At 39.4% G+C, this 23,622-nt stretch overlaps 1 protein-coding gene across 1 annotated transcript; it reads right to left on the bottom strand.

The window, feature by feature from the left end:
- Positions 1-788: 788 nt before the first annotated feature.
- LOC126761706 (NGFI-A-binding protein homolog) lies at positions 789-19,950 on the bottom strand. The gene is made up of 6 exons (XM_050478071.1): positions 19,464-19,950; positions 5,640-5,921; positions 4,689-5,575; positions 1,608-1,699; positions 1,437-1,515; positions 789-1,148 (listed from the first exon to the last, which is right to left on the bottom strand). Exons 1-6 carry the CDS (start codon positions 19,948-19,950, stop codon positions 789-791), a joined length of 2,187 nt encoding a protein of 728 aa, XP_050334028.1.
- Positions 19,951-23,622: the final 3,672 nt, after the last annotated feature.

Genomic DNA, 23,622 nt, shown 5'->3' with positions numbered 1-23,622 from the left:
ATACTTCCCTTAGCCCCCATATACCTAATATAAAGATTTTCGTGTTTCCGGTTGGCTTTATTCCGAATATATCGGCCAATATGTTAGTTATCCGTTTACGAACAACTAGCAAGGTACCGTAAAAAATCTCAGGAAACCTTTTTTTAGTTATTTTGTTAGATAAAATCGGGTGGATACCGCCCCCAACTCCATATACTACATAAGACATGAATAATAATTTTTGTTTTCCTCAAAAACCTTATGTCGAATATATCGCCCTGTGTATGTGTTATATATATAAATAACTTATACTTATTGCTTGGATTCCGAGCATCTGGTTGACGTTTTCCACCTTAAGGTATTTACCTGGCTAGTTTTTTGGTCGTGGCTAGTTGCAAGAGTATGAAATGCTCGCTTACAACCGAACACAGATCTTCCTTACTTGTTTAAGGATCAATTTTAATTATATCTTCAATAAAGAGTGAAAGAGTATTCAGTTTTTCAAGAGATACTTATTTTATTTTTTAAAAGGCATTTGTGTTTTGTGTTAGTTTAAAAAGTGCAAGTTATTATTATATAATTTCTTATTTTTCTATATTTAAACGATAGATTATAAATTACTAAATCTATAAAAATTGCACGATTTCATAAAAATAGTAGTTTGTTCTCCGGTTTGTGTGTACTTTTCATTCATTTCATAACAACTAAATTATATCTAGATAACCATTTGAAGCGAGAAATGCATTTCATTCTTTCCACGCCCTATCTTCTTCTCGCTTGCTAACAGCTCCTTTTCCTTCATATAATATTTACATTTCCGGGGTATTCGCCTCTCTCTTCAAACTCAGTGCCTCATTAAGCGTTGGACTCAACGCCAGCGCGGGATTCGCCACCGCAATAATATGTCCACCCGCTGCTGAAATGACTTGCACACCGCCAAGCGGTGAACTGTTCAGCATGCCAACAGCGCCATCGGTTGTTGGACAGCTCATAATTTTTAATTGGTTGCGCTGCTGGTGACTCGGTGAAGATTTATTTTGATTTGAGGTATCTAACAGCTCTTGGCCACTGTGTACAGCTGTGCTGGAAATCACATTGGGCGCAAAGGACGTTAAACTCTTGAACTTCATCGCCTCGGGCAAGTCGCGCTCATTATCGAGTGAACTGGGCTATATGTAGAAGAAATGGGAAATATAAAAGAGAAACGAAAAATAAATTAGCTAAGTTAGGAATATTGCGAAATTGGAGAGAAGGAACATATAGTAAATTTTAAGATCTCATAAATGTTGTTTTCAGAGGTCTGCTGAAATTGAAGTTTTTGTCAAAATCTTCAATAATTGACTTACCAAATTATTGAAGATTTTGACAAAAACTTCAATTTCGCAACTATACTAGGCATTTCAACTGGCATGAATTGGTGAGTTTTTCTAAGTAGCATTTTATAAATAGTTACTTACGGGCATCGAGGGCGAGCTGGAATTGCTGAAGGAGAGCCGTGAGTCATTATCGTTGTCATCATATTCGCTCTTGCTGAGGCTATGAAGAAAAAAATATTGAAATTTTTTATATAATATAATAACGCCATATATAATATTAATAAGTAGATACTGTCGACATAACATACTTACTTGAATTTGCTGATGTCCGTTAGATCGAATGGTGGCTTAGCAAATTTCTGATACATCGCGAAGAGATTGTAACGCGAATCCTCAGTTGATTCCTTCAAGTTGGAAATGCATTAAATTTTTTACGAACAGTGTTTTTTTACAAATGTGAAAAGGGCAAGCACGCACGATTCCAAAGCAAAGCAAATAAGTAAAAAGCGTTTTCGGTTTTGTTTTTAAGCATAAAATTTATTGGCAAATTTATGAAGCAATATAATTTAAAACTTTACATTTAAGTTAATAAGTAGTTAATTAGCTCAACTAAATAAATTCGCTACATTACAAACTAATAAACCAACAAAAGTCAACAAACAACAATTATTATACACCAAAAACTGGGTTATTGTATATATAATAAGAAGATTGAGGTTATGTGTGGTATTAATACGAAAAAATAAACATAAAATCAACAGGCAACAACTACAGGATTAACGAATAACTAATATTATTACACTAATGTAGTTATATACAGTTGAATATATTATGTGTATATTGCAGTACTAAATAATAACACAAAATTATGAATAGTTTTGCAAGCTTGATCACACGTCAACTGCTAGCGCTAGAAAAAAGAATCATGCTGTAGACTTTAAATATACTTGTATTTCATTCCTGATTCTACTACTGCTTCATTAAATAAATAATTTTTTTCATAATATTTGGTAATAAAGGAAATTCTAAAATTACGTTTAACAAGCTAAATAAAATACCTTTACAACATAATATAAGTTACAAATAAATCTACAATTTTTAATACAAAGAATTATTCTCTTCGATCTGTCACTTAAATTTATCTGTTGATTTTTCAAATTTTCGAATATCTTTCAAAGTAACATAAACTTTTAATATTTTATTTTTATTTCATTATGTCAGACCTTTTGACGCACCAAATTTCAGCTATACCAAAATGTTTTCATCGAACCACAACACGAGCAGGATGGGATAGATATCGTGAGTTGAAGAGGGAAGCGAGACGCATTTGCAGACAAAACAAGAAAAAACGTTAACTTCGGCTGCACCGAAGCTAATATACCCTTCACAGGTGCATTTCTTTTAGTAACTATGTGTTCAGTTTGTATGGAAACTATATGCTATAGTCATCCGATCTGAACAATTTTTTCGGAGATTACATTGTTGCCTTAGAAAATAATCTATACCAAATTTGGTGAAGATACATTGTCAAATGTGTAAGTTTTCCATACAAGAACTTGATTCCGATCGTTCAGTTTATATGGCAGCTATATGTTATAGTGGTCCGACAAATGAGCAGCTTCTTGAAGAGAGAATGACGTTTGCAAAATTTCAAAAGGATATCTTAAAAACTGAGGGACTAGTTCGTATATATACAGACAGACAGACGGACGGACATACAGACGGACATGGTTAAATCGACTCAGCTCAACATACTGATCATTTATATATATACTTTATAGGGTCTCCGACGCTTCTTTCTGGGTGTTACAAAAATCGTAACAAACTTAATATACCCTGTTCAGGGTATAAAAAGAGAGAGGTCGTGAGCGCGAAGAGTTTGACAAGCTGGCCGACGGGGCTAATGCTCGAAAGTTGTACGAAAAGATGCGGCGATTATTAGAAAGTTTTTAGACCGGAGTATACTCTTGTAGAACTCCCAAAGGTGATCTAGTGACGGATGCCCAGTGAAAGCATAAAAGCAGTAGATTTTGAACCCGATTCTGATTGGATCTTATCAGTGCGGCTTTAGGCCTTGAAAATCAAAAACTGACCAGATATTCACCATGCGCAAAGTCTTGGAAAACACCCGTGAAAAGAGGATAGATTTACACAACCTCTTCGTCGATTTTAAAGCTGCTTTGGAGAGCAAGAAAAGCAGCTACCTTTACGCCGCTATGCCTAAATTTGGTTTCCTCGTAAATCGAGTACGGCTGTGTAAACCGACGTTGGTGGAGAAAGACCTTGGCGGAAAATCGCGAAAACGTCTGGCGCACTGTTGTTAATTTAGCTATAGCTGCGTAAGTGGTGTCTACGCCATTAAAGAGAATAACATTTACCAAAATCATGCAACTAAATATATTTATTAACTAATTTACAGCTGTTCTATTACCAAAAGTTCGTTTAGTGACTATGTGAAACTTTATCAGTGATTTTCGTATAATATAAATTACATTCAAACTATTCACCAAAACTACTACCATACACACTTAAATAATGCAATCATTTATCATAAAGTTAGTAATATAATAATACTTTTTAAATGTTTCAATACTTTGGTTAATACTGTGTCAATTCCAATCATCTGCGTTCCACTACTATTTTACTTCTTACATATGGTTTGATAATGTGTAAACAACTTTTTTAACAACATAATTTCAAGTTATCTTAATTTAGGTTAGGTTTAATGTCGGCTTAGCAACAATTTATTTATGTTTTAGGGAGGAAATGGAGCTGAAAGCGAGACTCTTTTCAATAAAGAAGCTGTACTTTTGAAATCTTAATCCACGAATTAGTACAGGACTTTGAGGCCGCTGTTAAGATATTAAATTTTTGTTCCACTAAGATTTTTCTGGAGTCCGGTAAACATTTTCACAAACAAAATGCTTAAGCTAAGAACATAGCGGAACGAGAACCGAAGCAGATTAGTGAAAAAGAGAAAAAAGCTAATTCCCTTATTCCTTAAGTATCACCTTTTTTAATTTTGAAGGTCTACCTGTAGTATTTCAAGAACGACTTGTGAACAATCTGTTTACATTCTGTTTAAAAAGATTCTGTAACTCAATCGATTTCGAGCACTTGGTCTTTATCATAGTACCTAGTCGAGATTCTAGCTGAAGCCCTGCGACAAATATAATTCTGAGAATCATAGTAAAATTCGAACGAAGCCCATAACCCTAAGTAATTGTACTGCAGGTACTCCCTCTCAAAGCATTCTCCACCATATTTGCAACCACAAGCTGAAGCTAAAGCGTGTTATAAAGCAAAAGAAGCAATATTGATTAAATGTTTTGTAAATATAACACAGCAATAGGCGTAAGCATTTTTGTACTGTTCAGAGCGTTATTTGCTTACCCGACTCAGACCCAAATCGGTTGGCGTTATGGCGTTCGTTGTCTCAGTAGAAGCCAAACGTGTACGCTTACTCGACGCCGAAGCTGTCGAATCACTAGACTCACAATCCAGAACGGCGGCGGAACGTGTCATGGCCTGCTGTGCTTGCATTACTTGCGGTAAAAGAGCCCCATATCTCGCTATGCTCGCTGAGTGACCGAAACCAGCATCTTTGACGATTTGACGCGCCAATGGAAAGAGCTCGTCGCGACGTGTCAATAAAGCTGGCACTAGGCGACACAGTTGAGCCGCCGCCTCATTCACACAGACTTCGTGCAGCGTGAGCGGTTTCTCTGGCCGACGCTTACAATCGAAGCGCCCATAAATTGCTGAGTACTTGCGTATTTCGTCCATGCGACGTGGATCATTCTCATGCATGGCGATAACTTGTTCAAGCTCGCGGCTGGTACGCTTCTTCGAGGTGTGTGCGCGTGGTTCGCGTTGCGGCAATTGACGTGCGATTTTCTCAGCACCTTGTGTTATGCGCGCCACTTGCATTTCGGTGAGTACGGGTGTGAGTTGTGGCGAGCTGGACGAGACTTGATGTATGGTGCCCGCTGTGGTGCTGCCACCAGTGGTGGCGCCTAATGTAGGTGGTACGACTGGTGTAGCGGCAACAGGAAGCGTAGCTGCCGGAAGCGGCAACGGGGTATGTGGTTGTATGGCAGGCATTGGAATAACAGGTTGACAGATTTGTGAAATCAAATGGGAGGAAGTGGCAGCGAGCGGTGTGGGGTTAAAGGAGGATGGTGTAGGATTGTAGGTGGGAAATGCGGTGCGTGTAAACGAAGGTGAGACGTCGTGTTTCATATGTAACGCTGTTGATTTGGTGGGTGTGTCGAAGAGTCCTGCAGATAAAGGAAAAGTTCTACTTAGTAAGTTGAAGAAAACATTTTGTTTGCATGTGCTTACCTGGTGTGCTGGAGGTGGATGTTATGGGACCCTGAAACAGCGTTGGATTATTGGCCCACTCATGTAGTGCTTTTTGAAGTCGACGCACATGCAAGGGCTTCGACGCCATACCAACTAAAGCCATGATTTCGAGGAACTCTTCTTCGCCCGCTTCGTAAAGTTGTTGTACATCATCGCCGCCCATTTCCAGCAGTGTGTCATAGTAGACGAGTAGACTCGCGCGTTGCAGCACGCGATAAAGCTGCGTTTCGGCCTCATTATTTGGGCGAGATGTAGCAACCACTGTAAAGAAAACGAAAGAATGTAAGTTTAGTTGAATAAAACTGAATTCATAATAAGTTTGATCTAAGTTTGGAAAGTGTTATTAATAAAACTGTTTATATACTTTGAGTTTCAAGCACAAATGTTGCTGGGTGAATAGTTTGGATATTCTTACAACCCGTAATGAATAAGAGACCTTCCGAAGAGTAGAACACCAAAATAAATTCTATTATATACTTCAATATCGTTAAACCGAAAAAAATATTGAAGCAAGACGATTGAAAACTTTACTTTTAGTGGTTCTAAAGTATTGCTAAATGAAACCTGAGTTAAGTTCTTCATATTTCGTAATGCGCCAAAATGTAGGCAACGTTTTATTTGTATTTTTTCTGGTTTGCGTGAAAGTAGACTGTGAAATAGAAGATTAGAATATACTCATTTAAAACTGAAAATATCATTGTTTTAGATTTGGTTGTTGCGAGTTAAAATTCGTTATATTTTTTCTTTTTTTCATTAAACTGCAAATAATGTAAAAATATGTAAATTTTTTCTGCTAATAGGTAGTAAGTAATACCTTTCCGAATTAAAAAAAAAATCAATTAATTTAAAATCCTTTAGCCCTGCATTTCATGCATTCATTCTTCTCAACGCTGCTACACAGATTAACAAAAAACATGTTTTTTGCCTCAAAAAGCGGCGTAAAAATAACTCTTGTCAGCGCAAATGAGATTCTCCGCACATTAATGAGATTCCCACAACACTTTCGAAACCATAAGAAAAAAACTCCAGCAAAGCCAGTATCGTGCTAAACTTGATAGGCAATATTAAAAGTAAAAACAACAAAAAAGCCTTTTTTTTGATAAGCAAAAAACAGGACTCAACCAACATGACGGCCGACGTACATATACATATGTGGACCATAACCCTTTTTCAAACAAACCAAAGACGACCATAGCAAAAAAAGGGACACGTAAAAAAATCCCCCAAAAATGAAATGCCAGACAAGGCAGGCCAGACCAGACCAGACAGACCAGACCCGACCAGCCCAGACTAAGCTAAACTAAGCTGTGAGCAGCATAAAAAACTGCCCAAGCGTACGACTACACTCCGCCGCTACCTTTACTGCCGCAAAACAATCTGCATAAGGAAATGGGTGTGCAATGTGCATAAAAAACACATACATATTTATACAGGAGCATTCAAGTTGCTTTGTAGTTTGTGTGTATGCAAAGCGTAAGCACAACAACAATATGCGCGCTGCGTTGCGCTTGCGCAGAAGCGCTCAACCCGTTCTATGCAAAGCGGTGGATGATTGAGCGTTGCGACTGCGCGTTTCATTCAAATTTCGTCAGTAACACCACCGCTAAGGTGAGCGCACACAGCGAGCCGCACAAAAAAAAAATGATGAAAAGGATCATCAGCAGCATTGCTCGTTAGATACGCATGCAGAAGACGAGCGCGGAGTGATAATCTTAGGAGGGCGACGGCAGTAAGAAGGACGATGTTTGTGATTTCGATTTTTTTCTGTGTTTTTTTCAACACTTTCGATATTTTTTTTCATAGTAAAAGCAAGAAAAAATTGCTTGCGTATTCAAATTAAGCGTGTGAAATATTGAAGATGCTGCGCCGTTTGATCAAAGTGATTTGAGCAAATAATAAAAAGTGAAATGATCGAAAAAAACTCTTTAATATGTGGGAATTATTTAGGAATGAGTTGGGAGCATAGCAGGACTGTTTCTTATTTTTTATGTGTGTACGATATATGGTGATGGACCTTATGCGAGTAGAGATGATAGCGAAATATTTTGAATATTCTCGAAATTACTCTAGTAGCGATTACGAACTTAAGAGACCTGACAACCATATCGCTTAATTTATGACAGAGTGCGCTTTACAAAATTCTATAATCTTTTCGAATAGTTCTCTATTCGATTCTTTCAGTGTCACAGAAACAATACATAATGCCTTTTACAATATTTTTACGGATAAGATGCTTAAAGTTTGATTTCAGCGGACCTATGTTTCAAAAGAGCTTCGTTAGCTTTTAGAAACAGAGCTGGATCCGGTCCGTTATCCTCCTGCGTTTTAGCACTGAAGTTATGGATTTCGTGTCGGATTAGAAAACGTTGGTCCATAACCAGCTCCTGTGCTACTATGACTTCCTTTTGGCTTAGAGTAGAACGTAGAGGATCTAATAAACTATTTAGAGTGAGGTGAAATATCTTATCGGACACAAGTTTTATGGAGGAAATTGAGGTAGAAACATCCAAGTATTTTCTTCTTCATTGTCCAAATTTTCAAGGCTGAGTTCGAAACATTCGCTTACCAGGAAAGACAGCCCAAACTGATACTAGCCGCCTCAATAGATTCGTGGTTTGCGGTAGTCTTAAAGCGCTTTGTAAAGTTTTTATGATAATTTCAGGGTTTGTCCGGAAAGTAATAGTACTGAGTCGATTTAAAAAAAATATTATTGAACCAATCGTTGCAATTCTTTCAAAACTTTCAAAATAGGCTCCTTCTGCGTCGATGCAGCGCTGCCAGCACGATTTATAAGCATTAAAGGCGAGAGAGCGAGATGCATGCTGCTTGGATCCCCTCTGTCGTCTCAAAATGCCTTTCATCTGCCTTTTTAGGCAAGGAAACAAAAAAAAAGTCCGCGGGGCCACATCTGAGTTCTAGGGCGGTTGCGGAAACGTTGGGATGCCTACCTTGGTAAGGTAGCTGTTCACAAGAAAGGCGGTGTGAGCTGGGGCGTTGTCGTGGTGCAACTTCCAATCGGCTGCAATGTCTTGTCGGAGCCGATTGATCCTTCGTTTGAGTCTCTTGAGGACTTCCACGTAAAACTTGGCGTTGACGGTTTGTCCAGGAGGAAAAAATTCATCGTGGACGATGCCTTTGATGTCAAAAAAGACAATGAGCATCGTTTTCACTTTGGATTTGCTCACTCATCAGCGACCACTTCCCGTCCCTCCAAAAAGGCTCTGCTACCGAAATACACCACTTCTTGCTAAAGCAACATCTGGGTAAGTCTGCTTGATCATATCTAATGTCTCTGTCGCAGGTTTACCGAGTTTGCGCGTACCTCTGCGCAAACGAACGCTGCATTTTCGGCTAGAACTACTCACAGAAACATGTCGCGCGAAAATGTTTGTCCTGACTTTCCAGGTGCTTGGAGACATATAATCAGTTGCTCGTTCGTTAGCTAAGAACGCCCTATACTGAATCCAGTCGTGCTCCGAAAGTCATGGCTTAAAAATCAAAAATTTCAGATTTTGATAATAAAATAAATTTTTGCAGATTACCTGCATATTCCAAAATATAGATTGGAATATCTACGCATTTCATGGTCTTCATTGAACAATATTTGTTTAAAATCAAGTGACTGGGCGCGGTGAGTTTTTCGCGGATGGGTCGCAGCTTAGAAGAAAGGTTTGAAAGGAGTTTTCTACAAGGAGTTCTCCGTCAAGTTTAGCAAAGTTGAATAGCTCACACTTGTTCTACTTACATCGGAGTGGGAACGAACTGAATCCAGTCCATTGTCATCCTGCGTTTTAGCACTGAACATATGGACGTTGGTCGATTACTAGTTCTTGTGCTGCTATAAGATCCTTTTGGCCTAGAGTAGAACTCAGGGGATATAATTAACTATTTACTCTCAGCTATTTACACCCATGAGGTAAGGGGAAATATCTTATCGGACGCAAGTTTTATGGAGGAAGCTGCGGTAGAAAGATTCAAGTACTTTTTTCTTCATTGTCCAAATTTTGCAAGGCTGAGTTTGAAACATCTCGGCAGTTATACTTTTCACGTACCAGGAAAAAAAGCCCAAACTTATATTAGCCGCCTCAAGAAATGAGTGGTTTGTAGTAGGCTTAAAGCGCTCTGTCGATTTGTGAGGATAATTATATGGAAGTTTTAGTTACCACTACGGACCGACGTTTTATACTGTCCAATCTATATTCCTTTTGTCGATTGCTACAGGATCGGTTTTGAACCAAATCTAGTGGCTATCACTGTATTTGTCTTTCAAAGAAGTGCCACTTTCAAAAAAGGTTCCGATCACAGTCTCTCCTCTGATGCTCTCCAAATTAAATTATCAATCTTTAGCTTTCTTTGCCAAAAACCTTAAAAGTATTTTCCTTTGAGAAAAGTTTGATTTTGTTGACCTCCTTGGGAGACTCTAGCCTTTAACCCACGCAAAGAACAAGTAGCAACATCACCCTCCAATCGAAAATATGTGCATATATATATATATGTATGTATGTACACATAAATTCATATTTATGTATGCGTAAAAAACTGCAACTCAACCCCGTGTAGAAAACACAAATCACCTAGTCGCCATTTAAGTATGTTCATTATCGATTGCGATCGTTATGGGTAGCCATGTGCCACTCAATTGTTGTGGTTGTTGCTGTTGTGCGACTGTTGATGCTAACGATAATGTCAGTTGAACGAACGCTAAGTATTGGCATAAGCGCACTAAAAACAAAAACAAACCCACACACTTACACACATACATACCTGCATACATACATACATATATAAGTATATGTGTATGCAAAAAGCAAAAAGTGCAAGAAGCGCAAAGAAAAAGCCTAATGAATATAAGCAAAATCAAGTGATTGAAGGGCCATGAGTGAGCCGCTGACGGACGAACAGGCGCGTAATGTTGATGCAGCGAAAAGTGAAAATGTCGCACAACAAAAACAACAATGCAAGCAAGCAAATGAATTGAAATAAAATACAAATATATGGCAATGCTGCATGATAATGTGAAATCGTAAATAATTATGTGAGAACATATATTTTTGTGCGTGCGCACGGCCATAAAATGCGGCAGCGAAGCAGTAAGCAAGAGGCAGACACAGAAGACAAAAGACAAAAGACGGTGGTAGGCAGAAGTGAGGTTAGATCGAGCGCCGTATGGCCCACGCGTACAGCGGTGCCGGCGAGGTGGTAAGTCACTGGCAGTCTTGTGTGTTGCCGTTGCAGTGGCGCAGTTGTTGAGCTGGTGTGGCATGCACAAAGCTTTGTGCGCACAACTCGAATATTGTTGCACGAACTGTCGCCGATGCGGCAATTACTGCCGCCAACAGCTAACACGGACTTGTGCATAAGCTACCGGACTTGGTTGGCGAGTGTCTGTGCATGTGTGCGTGCACCCGCCACGCAAGCGTTCTGACAGCCGCTGTAGCTGTTGTCTTTGGTGTTGCTCTTCCTGCTGCCACTGTTGCCACGCTGCTCTGTTGTTGGTGGCACTCGCCGGTTGGTGCTGATCGTCAACATCGGCACGGCCGTCAGCCAGCCAACTTGCTGGACATTAACAATATAACACGGCTAAAGCAGAAAACAACAACAACTGCAATGTCTGCTGATAGGCCCACTTTTTTGCCAGTTGTCATTTGTTTCTGCTCAAATTATTGTTGCAAAAAATTATAATTAGTAAGGCTTGGTGCGGTAGGCGGGGGAGTGGCAGGCTGCTTGCATGTTGACTTGAACGCCACTACTTTTCACCTCGCCGCGTGCGATGAGTATGCAATAGTGTACTAATATAATACATTCATACATATAAACTGTGGTGCGTTGAGTTTCGTTGTGTTTGTTGTTATTTGCCGTGTGGCACAACACAGTACAGCAGCAAAGCAAACTGTTGCACACGTTCTGAGGTATTAATGATAGCAGCGCTGATAAAAAGTATGATGTGCTGAGAACGAGAGAAAAGCACAGTTTACATAAACGCTAACAAGCAGTGATAATGTTAACCCTTGTGTTAGGTTAAGGCCTAAAATGCCCTACCATAAGTAAGTAGTTGCAGCTAGTCAGAGACGTACGATTTTAAAATCAGTTGGAAGTTACATTTGGGTGTGAATGGTCCATATACATATAAAACTGTTAATAAACAGCTGTGAGTTTTTTCAATTAATGATAACTCTTGCTTGGTTAAAACTTTTTCGGAATCGATCTTCAGTAGTCGAAGTCGATTAAGAATCGATTCTGACATTCGAAAAATCGATTAATCACGAGAAAACACATTCTGTAGAATCGGAATCGAGTTTACCATCTCTACTGGCAGCCATCGCGTGCACATGTAATAACCTCCGCACAATAACCACCACAAAAAAAAATGATTTTTTTCCATGTTATTTACATATATGGAAAATAGAGCGATAGCTTTTGAAATCGGTTCTAGTGAGCGTTAGATGGGTTTTGCTTCTAGTAATGAAATCACATATAATCCTCAAGTTTGTTTTAAGCCGTCTAGCTATACCATTCAACACATCAAATGAAAATTTATTATTTTTCATTGGTCCAAACTATGTATGGCGCTTACTGATATCGATCTATAAAATAGCCCCCCCTAGCCACGTTTAACTTTTCATGATGGAGATTTAGGTTGTAAGGTTGTATTATGGGCAATGGTTTTCAAGTTGTCAGATTCAAAACATGCCCAAACCTTTAATTGAGATTGCTTCAGCACTTGTCATGAAACGACTTATTTGAGGTTTGACACATTGAATCGGAAATGTTCATCTTGATCTTTGGAAACTTGTGATAGAACGCTTAAAAATCTTAAAACTTCGTGAAAACCAGCATAATGTCTCTCTTCGTAGAAGTGTGGTCTTTCATGATACGTCGAGTCCATGGATAATTAAACCCTGAACAGGTTACATTAAAATTCTCTTGAAGTTTGTAACACTTAGACTGGATCAATCTATACGCAACATCATCACCCATCTTGAGCCCCAGGATTCATTATTGGATAATATTCGACCGAATATCGCGTCTAGCACGCATTGAAGAAAATATAGCAGCCGTAGCTGAGAGTGTACATGAAGACCGTGGAAAATCGATTCTATGCCGTTTACAGCAACTCGGACTGACGAATGGAAGGACTTCGCGCATTTTAGGTCGATTTCTTAAATTGAAAAGGACATATCTTGTGTAAGAACTGAAGCCGCTCAACCTTCCCAAGCGATATCATTTCTATCTATGGGCTCTTAAAAAGTGCCAAGAAGACCCAACGTTATCGAGCCAAATTTTGCATTCGCATCGCATTTGGGAAGAAGAAAAACCTGAAGAAATTCAAGAGCTGCCATTTGATCCAGAAAAAACAACGTGATCTCGGCGACATTTGGTTTCAACAAGACAGCGCCACTTCCCACACATCACATCAATCATTCGATTTATTGACAGAGCATTTCGGTGAGCAGTTAACTTCAAGTTTTCGGCCAGTCGATCCGCCACCAAGATCTTGTGATATCACACCGTTGGACTTTTCCCTGTGAGGATATGTAAAGTCTATGCGGACAATCCCGGTTGGAGCAAAACATCACGCGAGTCATTCGCCAGTTTCCAGTCGAAATGCTCGAACGAGTTATCGAAAATTGAACTCAATTTTCGTGAAGTCTCGATATATGAACCGACTGTATGCAATCGCAATTGCGGGATGTATTTTACAACTGAAAAAATTGCTACAAAGAACTCTCGAAGACGTGATGACCGAATTGTCATTGCCAAAATAGTTAGCAATATAGTGGTTTGAATCCATTATTGAATTATATTTTATGATAATATGTGATTGATGTGTTTTCCTGGATTGTAAAAAATAGCCAACTGAAAATGTAAAAACGTGGGCATGGCTAGCACCAGCCATCTGGTCTAGTCTAGGGGTTAAAGTCTCACGGTAATGCTTGTGTAATTTTGTACCTGTCATTCGCTGCTGTTTAATGCTGCGAGGCTGTGTGGCAGTAAGCCTGTGTGTGTGTGCGTTGCTTATTTATTCGTCTCTTTGGAATTGCATTGGCAGCAATAAATAAATGAGACGTGATTTTAATACACAAATAATGTACCACATTTCTTTCTCATTTAATTTACGATTTTCTTTTTTTCAGCTACACTTCCTACATACAAACAAACAACAACAACATACAAACATACATACATGCAACTGTATGTTGCAACATGATGCTGCGCTTGCGTGGCATCACTTAGAAGACATTGTTACTTTTTGCCCCCCAACCAACTCCAACACACATACACATGTACACATGAATATGTAAGTAAGCGTAAATGTGCGCGCGTCTTGTTGTTGTCATTTGCTAAATATGCTGTTTTTACTGCAAAAGTCGAGAGCGGCAAGCGCGAAAAAACAGCAAGTAGCTGCTGGAGCTTTTTACTTGCTCGCCACTTGAAGGCAATAATGACAACAGTCGACGCTGTCACATACCAACGAACCAGTGTCCGCGGCGAATGGACGGACAGACATTGTCGCACAGCGCAGATTCTTGTCGCTGTTGATAATGTTGCTGTTGTTGTCAGCAATGGTGTTGAACAGCGTAACGCTGCGCCGCGCCACCGTTGAAGTATTGATGAGCTATAGGCGCTGCATTGCTAACCAGCCAACCAGCCAACCGGCAGTGGCGGCCAACAGTTAGCAGTCACTAGTCAGCAATCAGCAGTTAGCCGCCAGCTTGAACGTAGAAAAAAGCCAACTCGGCGCATTTATTTGGGGAAGTGCTCGCAACGAATGCAGTACAAGTGAAATAACGCAATAAAAAAGCAAAATCAACAACAAATACTCACACACTTGTATGCGCATGTGGGCATGGGCAAAAAACCTAAACGATATACGGCGAAACTATTTCTCATATGCCCGTACGATAAATTAAGGAGTTTTTAAACGACCAAATTCTTGTCGATCAAAATTCCAACGGTGGCAATAACGCCGATGCGTCGATGAGTTCGTCGATGACTTGCTGATGCGCGTAGCCGTGTATGATGCGCATGCGCAACAGGCCGCAGTAAAAGTTGTGTGCCAGAGACAGCCTACCAGCCAGTCAGCCAGCCAACCAAGCAGTCAGACACTCGCTTACCAATCACAAGCGAAGGGTGAAAGACGCACAACAAAAACAACAAAAAACAAATGAATAAGTAAAAACGCCTTGACTGCAGCCTCAGCAGCCAGCTAGCTAGCTTTGCTCTGACAAGGAATGCAAAAGTGGCTGGGCGCAGCCTCAACACTCGTGTAATGGGCGGCAGCAGGGGAAGGAGGCGTGGTGTGGCGGCGCTCGGGCATTACCTTAAGATTGATGACAATCGTGGCCGTTAGTCAACAAAATGTTTTGCTCCTGATGCGGCCAACTACGAATTTCTTCGCCTTAATAGGAGACGTGTAGTTATGTGTATGCATGTGTGTGTACACATGTATATATGTATGTACATGTGTCATGCTGTAGCTGTGGCTAGCAACAAATTGCCAAGAACTGCTTTTAATGCAGCAGTGTACCGCTTGCCAGTGGCAAGATAAACGCGCGCTCAAGGTGAGTTGAACGGGCATGCGCGTTGCACCGTGTGTTGTGTGTGTTGGTGTGCGTGAGTGAGTAGATGAGTGTGTATTTGTGCCTTCATGCCTGCTAACGAAAAAAAACACCCCTCCTCAGCTTAGGGGTGCGTTCTCTGGCTGGGGTTGGTCTAACTGTCGCTGGGTTTACAGTTCGTTTTTCGTGTATATGTGTGTGTGTGTGCCCCCTTTACGCATGTCCTTCGTGCTGTCAGCCTATCAAATATTAGAAACTTGTTTTTCCTTCTTGTTATAGAAGATCGCACACCTTTTGTTTGCTGACTTGCGCTTGTATGTGTCTAACGGTAGTTGAAAGATCTCTTCAAGGGTGCTATTGAATGCTGCAAAACGGTATTGTGGTTTCTTCTTTCAAATATGGCGTTCTCAGGTAGACAAAGATTGTATATTTACCTTGCGTATTTGAGGAGCTAAGGGTGTTTTTCTAGCTTGGCTTTCATTTATTTGAGAAATAACTTTTTTTTTATTGTTGCTGTCTTTCGTGACAATTGCAAGTCTTTTTAGTAGTTTCTTCAGCTTTGAGACCCGTTAAAAATACGTTGAAATGCGTTCTAATTAAGCGTAAAAAAGAAGGTGACGCGAGACTACTTTTATTTGCCTGCCAATAATGTTGCCTTTTGTGCGTCTTGCTGCTAGCTTTTTTAGCTTCGTAAATGTGTCGAAGAATACAAAATCTCACAACTAAACATTGAGTTTCCCGGCGGCGCTTCAGCTGCAAACAATACCAATTCAAGACATATCTAACGGCATATCCTTGCTATTTCTGACGCTTTTTCTACGCTTTCATATAAAAATGTGCGCTTTTTCCGATTTCATATTCACTATTTATATATTTGTATGTTTATCCATACACAGATTTCTCAATACCGCACACATATACATATATGCGCTTTTAAATGCTTTGAGGGTGGAAAAAACGCCGCGTGTTTTTATCGCCCTAAATAACTTTCCTTTTTGCTAAAGCTTTTTCTTGCTTAGCTGCCTGCCTTTCAATGCTTTCACATGAATTTAGTAATGTCATGACTTTAGATATTGTCAACTTGTGTGTATGTGTGCGTGTTGTTTCATTTTTTCATTGATTGACATAGACTCACAAAAACTTCTACGCTGGCGGTGAGTGAAAAAATTGGCGTCTAACTGGGTGAGTGCATTTTTGTTGTGCAATGATGCAGACAGATTTTTATACCCAGCGTATTAAGCCGAAGCTATTATGCGCATAACTGTTGCTGGTGAAAGGTTAAGGTTTTTTTATTGCGAGATTTAATAAAATGACAACATTTACAATGAGACGTTGAAAAATAATATTTTCGAGCCAGCTTTCGACATGTGTACAGTTCACTCGAGTTATTATACATAAATAACTGATTTCGACATATTGATAAACTTTAATTTTATATATACAAATCAAATCCGTTCCTCAAATACATCTGCCCAATTGGTTAAACCTGATTATTAACCTGATTTTATACCGCTAAATCCCAATTCAACAACTGATCGGTCTCAATAGCAAGCTTTTTGCAATATGATATAGAATAGATACTATTCTACATATTTCAAAAAAATATATTTTGCCAAGTTGGTAAGACTGCTCTTAATTGCTATGCCAAATATGAGCGCGATCTGTTAACCAGTTTGTTTACAGCTGTTGGTTAAGTGCGATTTTTACAATGGATAAAAATATCGAACAAAGCATTTGTAACCAATTTGGTATTTATATTCAAATTTCATTTGCGGAATCATTGTGAGTATTTGAAAAGGCTTACGGTGATTCAGTTTTATCAAAACCACAAGTCTACGAGTGGTACAAAGCCTTCAAAGACCGTCGAGAGATCGTTGAAGACATGCCTAGTTCTGGACGACCTTCGACCTGCTCAACTCATCAAAATATTAAAAAAAGTGAAGGATTTGTTGCTTGAAAATGTTCAGACAAGTGTTACGAGTAAAGGGATGACAGGAGACCTCGACATTTTTGTGACTCCGTTCGAATGAATTTGGTGAATATTTTGGGTAGGAAACGCGTTTTTGTTCGACTCGTTCCGATAAAGCTGAATTTTTTTCAATAAGATAACCGTAAACAGGTCTTTTTGGACATGTGTGATCGTGCGACTTCCGATCCTACATTCATCGAGAGCATTATAACTGAAGAGAGACATGGTTTTATGAGTATGACATGCCAAGAAGTCAACAATTATCGGAATGGAGGAAAAAAACAAACCGAAAACAAATACCCACGACAAAACCGCTCAAAAATCAATGTGATGGTCATTGCTTTTTTCGATATTCGTGGTTTGGTGCATCATTAATTTGTTCCGGAGGGACAGACGGAATGAAAACACTCAAATTATTTAAGGTAGAATATCGATTTGGTAAGATAACGGTGCGTACTTGTACTTTTAAAAAATATAAAGAACATTCATAAGTCTTTTTTCAGACATATATTTAAAAAGAATAAAATATTTTTGTTCATAGAATTTCCTCAGGGGGTTCAGGGTGTAGAGTTTTCCCGATTTAAGGTATGTCTGTCATTAGAGGCGACTAAACTCCAGTATGCACTATGTCTGTTATTTTGCTCGCCTCGATATTCCAGAATAGTCTTGTCAGAAATAGTGCTATAATACTTAGCTTGATATTAATATTATAGACTTTGATTGGACTTTCTGCTAATGAAAAGACATTTGAAGTTGAAGCTGTCAACTGTCACCAGTCATTGAGTTCGATGGGTGCTCAACCGGTAGTAGTAAAAACTACAAAGCCTGATCGGAGACCTAAATCTGGTACAACGAAGAGCAGTTAGCCCTTGGAGTTCGCTCTAATCTACTCATTGGGTTTGGCGCTTTGGGAAGATCCGTCGTTTAAACCTAAAGGCAGGTAGTATTCAAAATTCACTTCAGTGTGGAGTTGCACTGCGGCCAGGTGCGAGACCCACAGCACGGCAGAGGTTTCAGGTCGGCCTGAAACCCAACCAAAGTGGAAAAGGTCTCCCGTCCACCTGACCAATTGGAACCAAATAATACTTGCAAAAACCATATATTATTTGGGAGGTTGATCAAGGCATTATTTTGATCTATGCACTTTTAAGCACCATGTGGTAAGGCCGTCGTCGGCAGGTACTCACCTAAGAACACTGTAGTTCATAGAATTATCTACCCTGTTTGCAGGAATACATATAGGCTACATATGATTTGACTTGAGAGCGACGAATCGACAAACATCTTATTAAACGTCATATCCAAGATATATCTAATAAGTAACAGCGGGATAACAAATGCATATTTACACCCTGAACAGGTATATTAAGTTTGTAACACCCAGAAGAAGATGTCGAAGACCCTAAAAAGAGTGTGATTTAGCGATGTCAGCCTTTCCATCTGTATATACGCAAACTAGTCTTTCAGTTTTGGGATATTGATCTGAAATGTCCTTTTTTATTCATGAAGCTACTCATTTGACTTAACCGCCGATATCGGACCACTATAGATTATAACTAAATCAAGTCCTTGTATTGAAAGCGTTTTTATTTGAAGATATTTGAAGTTGGTAATATTTGAAAAATTTGTTCAGATTGGGTAACTAGAGCTTATAGCTACCATGCAAGCTGATCGATCAAAATCAAGTTCTTGTATGGACAGTTTTTTATTTGTTGACAGTCCTTGGAGGGATAAAAATCTGGGAGTGAAGTAAGATATGGGTATGCATGTTATTGTCGCGATTCGGTATGTCTGTTACAAAGTCAATGCTTGTATAGAAGACAAGTTTTTTTTAGTAAAATAAAATATAAGACAGACTTAGACTGTTGGCTTGTAATCAAAGAACTCAACTAGCTTTTTTAGTATAATCCCAGTGTGACATTTACAGGGTGTCCCAAAATTAACACAAGATTCAATCTTGCCGTCATTTCAATCAATCTTCACAATTGACGAAGTTAAAACATTACTCCGACCATATTTTGTATGAAATTTTCGAACTTCGGCCGCCAAGCGTTCATTATTTTTAAAATAATGTTCAATAATAAAGACACGTTGTTCTAACGTGTGACGCTCACTTTTCACTAAGCCTAAAATGTCAGCTATCGATTTCTTTTTTTAGGTTTGTCAACACTTTACTACATAAATTGAGGCAATTTTAATCGCCTTAATTTTTAAACTCACTAATAAACAGTTTAAAATAATTCAATTTAAATCAACTTAGAAACTAAAACTTACTTGTGCCATTCGCATTGCGACCGAATATTTTGCCAGGCGGACTCAGTATCGGACTCGATGAGGCGGACGGCGCGGCAGAGAGTGAACGTTGTCCTTCCGAAATAATGCTGGGTATCGACGAATTATTCGCATCGTCGCCACGCACGAGATCGATAATAGGCACTGCCTGCTGCGGCTGTGTGGGCTGACTGCAAGCCGCCGTTAGGCTAAGCGTGCCACCCACAGCGGTCGCCGTTGAGATCGGCGCTGGCGCTAAAACCGTTGCGCTCTGATTGCCGACGGCTAAGCCGGACGTGACAACAGTGGCGGGAGCGCTGACATTGCTGGTGCTGGAGATGGTTGTAGTTGCTGTTGTTAATGCGCACGCGGTTGTGGCCGCGCTCGTGGCTAATGTGCTGGCGGGCACGACAACTGTTGTGGATGTAGAGGCGTTGGGCGGCGTTGTTGTTGTTGCGGTAGTAACACTAACTTGACTGCTTGGATCCATTGCGGGCGGGAGCTTTGTGAACACCGTAGTGTTGCCGAAGTAAAGGATGCGGATGTTCAGGAAGGTGCGGGAAAGGATTTGGGATTTTGTTGTAAAATGATTGAAATAAATTGAACTCACACACACAAAATACAAAATGCTGCACGCAGCGTGTTTGTGAAACATGCAAACTACGATTACAACAACGACAGGATGCACTAATTGGAGGACACACAACACAAAGAGAGTGAAGGCGCGTTAGTCACCAACTATCAACGAAACAAACAAAAAACAACAGCAACAAAGCTACACAAAACGTCGTGCTTTCTGAGAATACACTAAAATTTTGCGTTAAAACGTCTTTTTCGCTTAATCCACTTTAATTAGTAGTTTCTTCGTTTTTGTTAGACTAAAAAATATTATATAGTTTTTTTTTTGCTTTTGCTTTGAGGACCGTCAACGCGGTAGTGCGCGCCACTCGTCCGTTCTAATTGATGGCAGACAAAGTTCTAGTCACTCGCGTCGTCGTTGGACAACTGTTGTGTTATGTTCTGCTGTGTGGAAGCCGGCCGGTTGGTCGGTCGGTCGCTTGCTGGTTTGCTGCTCGCACGAGTATGCACGCGCTGGATGTCGAACTCTAAGTCGAGGTGGCTGTGCCGACGACTACAAGACTGTTTGTATGTGACCGTCGCTGACGTTGTGTCTGCCTTCTTGGAGGGAAAAGTCTTAGAACTGCTTGCAGTCAAACAGAAAAGGGCAGATACCAACAAAAATATACAAAATACACACACATACATGCAAGCACTCGCAACCTCGACTCTGATTGCTGCTGTGCGACAGTAAGGATTGCCATAGGGAAGGGTTAAATTGTGCAAGAGCGCGCTATCACAAAACGATGTGAGTGCAAAAGGCATAGTGAGCAGGAGAGTGCTGCTTGAAAATTGAGAAATCACGCGCATACCAACACAAACGCCTGCATGTTCACACACACACACGCGCGTTGTGTTTTTCGTTGCTGTGTGCGCGCAATCGTGTAGTCAAGCACATCACGGTACAGGGCTGGCTTGCCATTCGGGCGTCGGGCTGGCCGCAGGCTGGCTAGGTAAACCGTAAGGGGTGAGCCAACATGTGAGCACACAGTGCACCGAATGCTTATATTTACTCACCGTGGCCGTATAGCTACCACTCGCTTGTTGGATGCTGCGACTTTCTGATCAGAAAATAAGTTACGCATGCGCCGTATCGACTACAATGAATTACAAAAATCTGAATGATTTAGAGAGCGCGAAAGAGTGGTAAAAAGTGCGTGCGTGCGTGAGAACGGCAATATGCGTTGGCCTCTATGTATTTGTAAGAGGAAATGTAGACTATTTGACAAGGAACTCCGCCTAGTTTTCGCTATTTTACTATTTGTAGATCTGACAACTGTGTGCATGTGTGCGTGTCTGAGTTTGGTGGTAACTTAAGGATGCTTGGGTGCGCTCAAGGATATGCGAGCATGCGCACACATACATACACACCAATTTCATTTTAGGCTTGCCATAATTTGTGCGTGTTGGAATTGAAGATGCTCAACTTTTATATAATGTATCTAAGCAGAGTTACATAACATTTTTTAGCGCTTAATTTGGATGTGTGCGTTATATGTAAACGCATACACATACATAAATAAGTATTTCAGTACATGGTATATGTGTGCAGATATGCGCTCAGTTTCACTTCCTCATGCCATTTTGATCATTATGTGCTTGCTATTTCATTAACTGTCTTTTTTTCTGTTTGTTATGGGTGCTATGGTTTCATGTTAGAATTTTTTTTAACGCACTTTCCGTTAAAATCCACTATTCACTGAAATACGTTATTTGACTGAAAGGGTTATGTGAGCCTTTGCCATTATGCGTGTAAGTAATAGAGAAATATCGTTTGACACAAAAAATTCACTTTAAAGTTTTGGCGCGCAAATACACACAAAAACAAATTTTATGAGCGAAAAAAATGTTCAAAGAATACTGTTGATTTCATAATTGTTTCAACATAGAATTAATTGCGTTACTCTTTGCTAAGTGAAAGGGTGTTTTCATTTCATTTTTTTTAGTTTATATTCTCGTTAAGTTTCATGAATAATACAAATTTAATTGGATTAACTTATGTTTGAATAATCAACATGTGTTGAAAGTAAGCTTGTGTCAAATTTTCAAAAGGCGCACTAATTGCAAAGTAGTGGTAACGATTTAGATTGAAAACTAAAAAAAGTGTTTTTGCATAAAAATATTAATTTCATTTGGTTTTTGAAAAAAATTAGTTTTAGGAGGCAGTGATGATCCTTGACACAAAACAACATAGTAGTTGATAAATATAACATATAAATTTTAATTAAATAAAGCTGAAAGTTGAAGCTGTCAAAAACTTCATATTTTCCTAATTTCGCTCTAACGGACAAAGTCTTGCCTTGAACTCTATCATTATTTTTTTAATAAAAGTAATAAACTCTCAATATACCCCGCATATGTATGATACTAGTTATAAGTTTCGGTAGTAGTGAACTTTAATTCCTTCGAGCTACTCAAAAGAATCAGAGCAAGTTGTCCGGAGCGTACATAATAGTTTCGGGAGCTGAAAAATGGTATTGGTAGCCAAGTCTGACGGATAGGTGGGCTAAACGATGACTTTTCTTTGTATTCCGTTCGTTATAATCTCTCTTTTGCCCTCTACTAGCAGGAAGACCGCCTAGTAGCTAAGCTAGCCAATAAAAAAAAACAAAAAAGCGGTATTTTGAAGCATATCGGCGTCTCAGCCTTTCAACTGAAAAAAAATTCAGTTAAAATGTATTGAGTCAATGTCAATCTTTAAATTCTTTGCTTACTCCTTAAATACGACTCACATGCTTTCAATCACATTTTCCTTGATTTGACTTGATGTTCCCTCATTTAAAATAGATATGACCGCCGCATACAAAGTAAGAGTTCTATGATCCGTCCACATAAATGATTTCATTCAAGTCGTCATATCGAAACTGTGAAGTTTAGCGGAAGTGATATTTACTGTCCGTTAACAAAGCGTTGAAAAATACAAGCGCTATATTTTCCAAATCAGCCAAATTTAAAGTGGTTACATAATACAGAATTATATTAACAGATATAGAGAAAAAAATGAAAATACTCAATTTATCTGGTTTTTTTTTTTGCACTTACAAATGATCTCGTATAGAAATGAAAACATCAACTAGGTAACCTCTAATACCAATAGAAATATTCAGAATGTTGGAAAATACCTTCGGTGATAATTGTTTGTCGCATGCAAGTTTGAAAGATCAATTGTGTCTAAGAAAAGTGGAAACACGATTGGTTCCGAAATCACTAAATTTTTTCGAAAAAACTGCGTGTGTTAACGTCTGTGAAACAATGTCTTCCGATTACCAGACGAAGAGTCGTGAATCACAGATTACGACTCGGAAACAGACGATCATTCGGCCGAATATCGTGGCAAAGGTGATACGTAGCCGAAAAAACCAAGTCAAAGAAGGTTATTTTGACAGTTTTGTTCAATTATCGAGCTGTGGAGCACTCCGAATTGCTTCCGATTCACAAACTGCATTAATTCTTCGTGAGTTTGTCGCCAAATTGTCAACCAAAGTCGGGATGTGACCATCGTATTCCTGATTTAGGCTAAATAGCAAACCCAAACGACCACTCC

Source organism: Bactrocera neohumeralis, chromosome 6 (genome assembly GCF_024586455.1).
Source record: "Bactrocera neohumeralis isolate Rockhampton chromosome 6, APGP_CSIRO_Bneo_wtdbg2-racon-allhic-juicebox.fasta_v2, whole genome shotgun sequence".
Taxonomy (NCBI): Eukaryota; Metazoa; Arthropoda; class Insecta; order Diptera; family Tephritidae; genus Bactrocera; species Bactrocera neohumeralis.
This window is presented reverse-complemented; position numbering and strand designations above follow the sequence as displayed.

Bases quoted from the DNA above. Each gene is read 5' to 3' on its own strand.
- LOC126761706 (XM_050478071.1), bottom strand. From the start codon at position 19,950: ATGGATCCAAGCAGTCAAGTTAGTGTTACTACCGCAACAACAACAACG. The intron at 5,576-5,639 runs GTAAGCACATGC...CTTTATCTGCAG, and splicing joins ATCCACCTCCAGCACACCAG to GACTCTTCGACACACCCACC. The intron at 1,700-4,688 runs GTAAGCAAATAA...TCCAACTTGAAG, and splicing joins CCGATTTGGGTCTGAGTCGG to GAATCAACTGAGGATTCGCG.